The sequence below is a fragment of the Egretta garzetta genome, unplaced genomic scaffold, assembly GCF_000687185.1.
Source record: "Egretta garzetta isolate BGI_Z169 unplaced genomic scaffold, ASM68718v1 scaffold329, whole genome shotgun sequence".
NCBI lineage: Eukaryota > Metazoa > Chordata > Aves > Pelecaniformes > Ardeidae > Egretta > Egretta garzetta.
The window spans coordinates 5,453,962-5,462,117 of record NW_009269999.1 but is presented as its reverse complement, the minus strand read 5'-3'; the positions used below and the strand labels follow the sequence as shown (position 1 = coordinate 5,462,117).

The 8,156-nt window shown below is 49.1% G+C and overlaps 1 protein-coding gene across 1 annotated transcript in view; it reads right to left on the bottom strand.

Moving 5' to 3' along the window:
- Positions 1-7,688, bottom strand: part of PACSIN3 (protein kinase C and casein kinase substrate in neurons 3) — a 9,518-nt gene extending 1,830 nt beyond the window's left edge. Inside the window, exons 1-9 of the mRNA XM_035902936.1 lie at positions 7,600-7,688; positions 5,998-6,098; positions 5,402-5,558; positions 4,390-4,625; positions 3,837-3,992; positions 3,124-3,299; positions 2,206-2,326; positions 1,586-1,722; positions 192-352 (exon numbers count right to left, since the gene is read on the bottom strand). Coding sequence (XP_035758829.1) covers positions 192-352; positions 1,586-1,722; positions 2,206-2,326; positions 3,124-3,299; positions 3,837-3,992; positions 4,390-4,625; positions 5,402-5,558; positions 5,998-6,051 — 1,198 coding nt within the window. The 5' untranslated portion in view covers positions 6,052-6,098; positions 7,600-7,688. The remainder of the gene's footprint in view (positions 1-191; positions 353-1,585; positions 1,723-2,205; positions 2,327-3,123; positions 3,300-3,836; positions 3,993-4,389; positions 4,626-5,401; positions 5,559-5,997; positions 6,099-7,599) is intronic.
- Positions 7,689-8,156: the final 468 nt, after the last annotated feature.

Below are 8,156 nucleotides of genomic sequence, written 5' to 3'. Positions count from 1 at the left end.
TCTCTCCTAGTCTACAACAGGCTGGACTGCCCAGTGTATCATCCATCTCAAAGGAGCTGACAACGTGTCAGGCCAGGGGAAGAAGAGATATCAGTTTTCAAGGGGACATCCAGTTCTTAAGAGTGTTTCAATCATTCAGTCAGCCCGAGTAAGGACAGCAAAAGGTTAGTAAGAGATTAGTGCTTCTGTACCTGCTTTAAAGCTCAGCTCATCAGCCTCCTGTCCTGTGTAATCATATAGTGCTCGTACCCGTACACCTGGTACCTTTATGTCCTCCTCATGCCCGTTGGCATCCAGGCACTTCTTGGGAGTGTCCTCATCTGACCACTCCGAAATGTCTTCCTTCCCTCCGCTTTGTATGTGAAAGAAGAGAGGGGAGAAGATGGTTGTTAGTAGACTTCTCTCTCACCCACCTCCTCATGAATCATGCACCACCCTGACTGCCCCCGAGTCTGCTGTGCTATAGAACAAGGTGCCAGAGGCCCACCAGCCAAGTGAGGGTGAGCAGGGAAGACAGATCCCAGGACACACTCGATTTGGTTAAAAGCATCCGAGCATTAGAACCCCGAGGGCCAGGAGGGTAACATTCTCAAAGTATTTTCACACATGCACACTCTTGTGATGCACACCTCATCGTACTCTAGCAGACCCTCTTGCAAAAGGAAGGCTGGTCCTAACTGGAGAGCCCAGCTGTGTCCAGAGTTATTCCAGCCAAGAATAAGACAGACAGGAAGAGCCATGTCTCCCATCCCAAAGAAACATGTCTGGAATGCTGTTTTCCAAGTCAGGAACAAGAGCAGAGGGGAAGAGCAGCAGAGGACAGGCACCTGGAACCCAAAAACCCCTGAAGACGCTACGTTCCATACTAACTTCACATGGGCGGATGCCCTCAGGCTGTCATAGAAGAGGCTGTTCTGCTCCTCTTGATAGGAAAACCTGTAGATTGGCAGACAGGGCCCCTGAATCCAATAGACTGTGAAATACAGTAGTGGCCTTGAGACATCTCTATAACCCCATTCTTTTCTGCCCAGTTCACTTAGGCCAGAGTTCATCTTTTAAAGCAGGATGGCTACTGGAACTGTAGCACACGCGTCTCTTCAGCATCTCCCTATTCTTAAGCTTGCTTCTGGCAAGGGAAGCAGCTATACCCAGATTTGCCAGGCAGTACTCAGCACCATGCCAAGGAAAAAAAAAAATAAAAATCTGATGCCTGCATTTAGGAAACAGTACAGCTAACTGGCAAAGCTGCCAGTTCCTAAGTCTTCTCATCCTGTCCGGGAGGAAGAAAAATGAGGGAAATGCATGCCAGAATCTCACACAGCATTAGTCTGACCGGGTCAGATCTCATCACTAGAACAATCTTTACAAGGAAGGCACCTTGTGAGGCAGTACCTACTAGACACACACAGAAAAAAAGGCATCTACCCTAAACCCCCTTTTCTACCCTTGTTTTTTTTCCCCAGAGTGGCATGGGCAAGAAACAGGAAGTTAAGGAAGAGATCACTCCTATCAATCCAACTAATTTATGACCCTAGGCAGGACTGTACTTTTCCTAAACTGAGGTATCCCAGACTTCAGCCCTTACCTTTGCCTTGTCTGCAGAGGGGTCTGTGAGACAACACCATCCCGTGCAGGCAAAATGCTAGTCAGCGTGACATCGTCAGCCATCTTGCCACTCTTCTCCTTCTTGGTGATTGGCCGCTGTGTTTCAAGGGACCATTCCTGTTCAGGGAAAAAGCAATAACATCATCAAGCCATTCAGATACAAAAGCTCTGTGCATCTTTTCTGACCAATATAGAAGGACAGAACAGCAGGTCATACTTCAATTGTGGCTGGGCTGGTCAGCCAAATGGCCTTGCTGGCATACAAGGCATAGCAGGCTCACTCCTGTTGAATCCCAAGCTGCAACAAGAGGGGCTGTGAGAAAATTGCAACAGAAACTTGTCCCAGGGCCCTGAGCACCAACTCCTGTTATTTGACCTTGCAGCTAGATGGCTGGAGTATTTGCAGTTTGGCAGGGTTGCATGTGTCCCTTTGGGCACCAAAGAGCTTGTAACACAACAAAAATTTTAGAAGAGCCTAACATCCTGAGTCTGCCAAGCAAAGTCATGATCTTTGCAGCAGAAGACTAGCAATCTACCAATTTCAGTAAAGAAGCTAAATGTTTGGAAATAGCAATAATACACTCTAGAATGCTGTATCACCTCAAACTGAGGCCAGTTCATCGCCATGCCTGGTCCATGAGTGTTGCGCCACCACTTCAGGTCCTCCTGGTTGTCTGCAGCCATGATGACTTGGTAGAGATCTCGATACAACGCATGAAAGCTATGACCAGGAACAGACAAAACCATCAGTAATCAAGTCCCTCAGCAGTTTCCCAAAAGCCAATTAGGAATGAAGAGCATAACCTCATGCACAATTACATAGCATCCAAAGTCCCACAGGATTAAGGACGCTAGAGCAGCACCTGTTCAGCCCTAGGAAAACAGAGCCACCCTTACAGAAGAGTCAGCCTGGCAAACGGGACAGGCTTGTTTGGTGTGGCAGTGGCTAACACCTGCCCGCTCTCAGTGCTGCTCATCAAATGAGCATTGCAAGAGCCTGGCACATTCTTGCATGCAGACAGGGCTAAGATTTGTTGCCTCCACCTTAAAAGTATAGGAGCACAGAAGATTTTTGGCTGCACCTATTTCCCCCCTATTATTTAAGGGCAACTTGCGGGCTTATGGTTATCATTCTCTCAAAGGTCAGAATGGGTGTTAATAGCTACAGATACTAGAAGGCAACAGAGCCACATTCCTCAGACTGGGATCACATATAGCAACATAGAAGCATTTCATATAATAGAAACACACCCACAGGACAGTACTGGATAATAGTGGAAGAGGAAGGGTTCAGAGGCAGAAAGAATCCTCTCCGGGGAGCCTGGCACTATCCAAAAATCAGAGACACCAGCACTGGTCAGTCTAAAGGGACTAAATGCCAGTTCTCTGACACACTTGGAAGGGGAAGGAGCGAGACCTGCCTGATGCAAGCAGGCAGCTCCCCTTCAGACACCAGAACTGGCACCCTTCACCAGAGCCCCAGGCTGGCAGACTTCCCTCCTGTGTCAGGGCTGGTACCTTTCACTGGTGGAGAGGTTGAGATGCTGGTGCAGATTCAGGAACATCTCCTTAAAGAAGCACAGTCGCTTCAGCTCTGCTTCCTGACAGCCCTCAAACACTTGCTCCATGTCCTCCATGTAGCGGGGATTGTAGCGGTTTAGCTCTTCTAGCATCTTCTCATATTGATCCTTGCACTGTATCAATCCAGGAGGACAGCAGTGGTGAGATGTGTTGCCTTGATGTCAAAACAGTGACACTCCCCCTGCTCTGGCTTGGGTCTGACAAGGTTTTTTTCCCCTACGCTGCTGAACAAATACACCACAGAAAAGAAATCCCACAGCTGATATCCCAGTCCATTCCTCTCCTAATATTCTTGCAAGGTCCTTGTTCTTCCTTGCCAACTTCTTCCATAGAAGACCTTCCACACTTTTCACTCTTGTGGGCAGGCAAACCAGCCACTTTTGGTAGTCAAATCTTCAGCTCTGCAGCTCCCACCCCCCTGCACCAAATCCCCTACTTTTTTTTTTTAAACTTACTTATAAATTAGATCTTAATCAACACCAAAGATAGAGAGAGCTTAGTCAGTCTAACTTGCTAAAACCTAAGACAATGGGATCTCACACATCCTTACAGGCTTCAGCAGAAGCCATTTCACTGAGTGACATTACAACCAGTATTTTTTTTCCCCTCAAGAGGAGTGTCCTTGTGACATCCATACCACACACGCTCACCTTCTCAGCCTCCTGAGTACACTTCTCTACACGCTCCTGCAACTTGCGCAGCTGTTCCTGTGAGACAGATGAGTCTGCCTTGGCATGGTTCTCCCTTGTATGGGCTGTTTTCTCCTCCTTCCGGGCTGCATGATAGTTTTTCTTCGAAGTCTCCACCTGTAGGAGGAGGATGCAGAGAAGGCATGATCCTGACCACATTGATCCTCCATTACTCAGGGAAAGCACGTTAATGTTTGTTACAGTGAGCAGCAATGGTTTCAGGACAACCTAATAGGAATGCCAATTTGACATTTAGTAAACCAGGCTCCAAAGGGAAGAGGTATCTCCAAATCTCTTTTTCAGTGCCTCACCTGCCATACAGGAACACAGAGCCTATTACAAACTCTTCCCACATGGGAAGGAAGCTACAAAACCACCAAGAACAAGAGACCATGAAGACATCCTTCCCTCTCTGGCATTTTCTGCTACTCTGGCTGTTTGCCCAGTGGCTCTTACAATCAGGCAGCCAGCTCAACTGCCCTTATCCCTCCTTTCCCATTCACACTTTGCTCACATCTTTCATCTTCTTCACCCAGGGTTTCTGGGCCTTGCGGAACCCATCCTCTGCCTCCTTTGTCTCCTTGAAGCCTCCGATCATCTGCTTGTGGTAGGCCTCCTTCTGCCAGGCCTTGATCTTATCTGAGTCTTCGCCAGCCAGGTGGTTCCGGACAGCTAAGTGAATTTCACTCAGTTTGTCTGCAGCTGTCAGGAAGGCATGCCAGGCCTTCTCCAGAGTACCATACTGTGGACCTGCAGGAACAAGCATCAGAGGGGCTCTTACACCTCCTGCCCACAGAAGGGAATGCAGATTCTTTTCCTCCTACACACACCTATCAGTATGGATTCGCTTCCTTAACTCTTCCCCATCGTGTAAGTCAGCATTGACTCACAGTCCCAACAGGCAGCATCTAGACTGGCTGTTACAGGTGGTTGAGATGGGCATTTATTTTGGGCAGCCTTAGCTGTCCCAGATGGTGCCTGCTAGAAGGTTTCTGTAGAAAATTCTCTTCACAGATCTGGCCTGAGCTTCAGGACAGATAGCAACACTAGTTCATGACTGAGGCTAAGCTTCTGCTTCACAGACCGGTAGGTCCTTTGGGGCATCTGTCCCACTGTTTCCCATTACTTCATGAGATGCTATCAGTTTAAGCCCACTACCACCAAATCACAGCATCAGTAGTTACTCTCTGAGTGGAGAAGGAAGGAAGACAGCCAAGTCATGCTTAGAAGGGGAGATCTGCAGCTTGATTTAAGACTTAGACTGCCCAAGGACTTGCCAAGCTAAACAAATGTGGGGTTTTTTTTGTAACCAAACACCTGACAATACAGAAAACACCTCTCCAAGTGAATCAGAGGACTGGCTACAAAAACATACGCACACAAAAAGAACCCAAGAATGTCACCCCCTTCTTGGAGACAGGAAGCCTGTTCCACCAGGGAAAGTGCATCACCTCAGTAAGGGACAGCACTCAAGGAAGAGAGTGCAGTAATTGCATCCTGTTCCCAGTCCAAGCTGCTAACTTTACCTTTCTCCACATTGGTCCTCCACTTACGGGACCACTCTGTTAGCTGCTGGGCATAGTTCTTCTCTATCTTGGCTCGCTCCTGGAAGCAGGAGATTAAGTCATTGCAGAGCCGATACCCATCATCCACACGCTTCACTGTCCGCCTGTAGTTTCCAGCCTGAAATTTCACACAACATAATCATTTATACTGTACTGACTTTCATGTTCCTTCAGAACAGACAACAGCAGGTCAGTCATTGCATGGGGAGAGAGCACAGGCCCTCTGAAGCCAGCAGCTGGGCTCAGACCCTCCTCTGGCACTCTCTCAGGCAGGCACAACAGTGGAGGGAAGAAGCAGAGATGCTTTGCTTGCCTCTCTCAGCTCAGATCAGTGTCAACTGAACAAGGAACTCTCATTCCACAGCATCTGTGGAGGAAAGGGTCACCCCCTCCCTGCAGTAACACACAGTGTGTTACTGAATCTCCCCACAGTTCCTCCCTCCTACTTCCCAAGAGCAACATGTCACCCAGGAACCTGAAACTCAACCCCCTAGTTCCATAGGTAGGAGGTAATATGACATTCCTACCTCCCACACACTCCGATTATCCTTCCTTACCTCCCAGAAACTGCCCCCAGGAGCCTCCCCGCCAGCATCATCTTCTGATGACATCACCCCCGTTTTCTTGCAGCAGAGAATTTTTGCAGATTTCAGTTAAGCTGAGAAGAGAAAAAAGTGATTTCTAACATAGCGCTGGCTGAGCCTTTGCAGAGAGCAGTCCTCCATGACTCCTGGAGCTGGAGGAGCCCAGCTTACTTCCCTGCAGGTAAGTACTGGCATCACTGCACCTTCAGCAGCAGATGCCTAGATCCTGCAGAGATGCCCAGGACTGAACCTGCCTCCTCCCTCCCTGCAGACGGAAGGCCTTCTTGGCAGGCCTGTAGCACGTTTGGAAAGGATGTTGTAGAAGACAATCTTGCCAAACCTCAGGTGTACAGATATTGGAGATGCTAGTGAATCCAACACCCTTCAGCAGCACAGACATCTCTGCAGAGGTTCCCTTCTTAACCAAAGCCCTTGAGAGGTAAGCAAAAGCTACAGAAACTGAGGTAGCTAAAGCTGTTTGAAATCTGCCTTGAAAGACTTTAAATAAGTCTTCTGTCAATGGAGATGACTCCAGCTTCCCAGTATGACTCAGGATTAAGTGATTACATCAACTGACTGGAGAAAACAAGGCTAAACAGTCAGCAGGCAGGCATGTCTTGAATTAGGAGGAACCCTATAAGCTGCCCACCAGCCGAGCTGGGCGTGAGCAGAACTACAGAAACACGCTGGGGCATACCCAGCCAAACGGCACTGCAGCACATGTGCCAGTTACCTGGCAGCACTGCTTCCCTAGAGACATCCCTGCAGAGCTGGCGTTTTCATTACGCTCTCTCTCTCACTGCATTAGGCTCAAAGTCTAGGCTAGAAGGTAAAAGGTGCATCTCATCCTCTGTTGTCTCAGAACTGCCCATTCCCGTCTGTACTACCAGTTTGTTCCTGACATGGTGTGACACTATGAACTCCTTGGAGAGAGGATCAGGGTTGCTCTTGTGCAGGAACAATAGAGGGAGTAATGGAAAAAGGCCCCAGCCCAGTCACTCGCACACAAACCCACTCCATTCTAGGCAAGCCTGGGTTAATGCAGCATAGATGTCCTTTGCTGCCACTTCTCCTCTTGCACATTCCTAGTTATAAAAAGCTCCCCTCACACCCCAGAGAGGTATCTGCTCGTTCTGCCAGCCCACAGAGCACACAGCAGAGATGAAGATGATCAGGTCAAGAGTCCGTATCTCCCACCTCCTGCAAATCCTTCTCAGTGGAGTAAGCCACACCATGAAGCACCCCAACACAGACTGCAGGAATTTCCTATGTTCTTCTGGGAACAGCTTGGCTCTGTTTGCCTGGTCTCGTCCCATGGAGAGTGTTAGGAGTACATTAACGCTGTTCCTCTGGGGTTTCTCCAGAAGGCTGAAAGTGCTGAATTCCAGTCACAAAAGCTAGTTGTTAAACAGGACGTGACACTCGGGTGCATAAACCTTGAAACCTGAAGAATACCTCCAGCCATGCCACGGGCTGTCCCTGTCCTCCCTCCCCACCATTTGTCAGCAGGGTGCAAAGCTATCTTACGTGCCTCCAGGGCACACAACTCTAATCTTGTCCCCAGTAACTACATACCTGAAACCTGAAAGTGAGATGTCGCAGGAGAGCAGTGGGCAGCTGGCAAGTATGTCCCAAGCTCTTCAAACCCTGTGAAAGACTGGAGGAGACAGAGATGGGCACAGTTAGATGCTGCCGCTCCTTTGCGGGGGTGCTGCCTGTTCTGATGCATTGCAATCCTAGGGGTGTCCCCCTTCTGCCAGCTACTAGGAGGGGCACCCTCTGACATAGCAGCTGCAGCCACTGTGCCTCCCGAGATGCCACGTTCCAGCACGTAGGAGGGATGCCAAATCCTTGTGTCACAAGATCTAGCCCCAGAGAGAATTAAAATAGAAACATTGGGGCAGCATGACAGCACTGTGCGGGAAAGGTAGCATCACAACAGCTGAGCAAAGGGAGCAGCTCGCAGACAGAAAGGCCTAAAATAAGCACACTCCCCAGGCACCTCACATGGGGCTTGGTCCCCCCCACTGTACAGTGTCCGGTTTAGCAAACCCCACTGCCTCCATGCACTGCTGCCTGCACCTTTACACATCGCTGGCTCTGGGAGAAGAAGGGAAGGACACACACACACA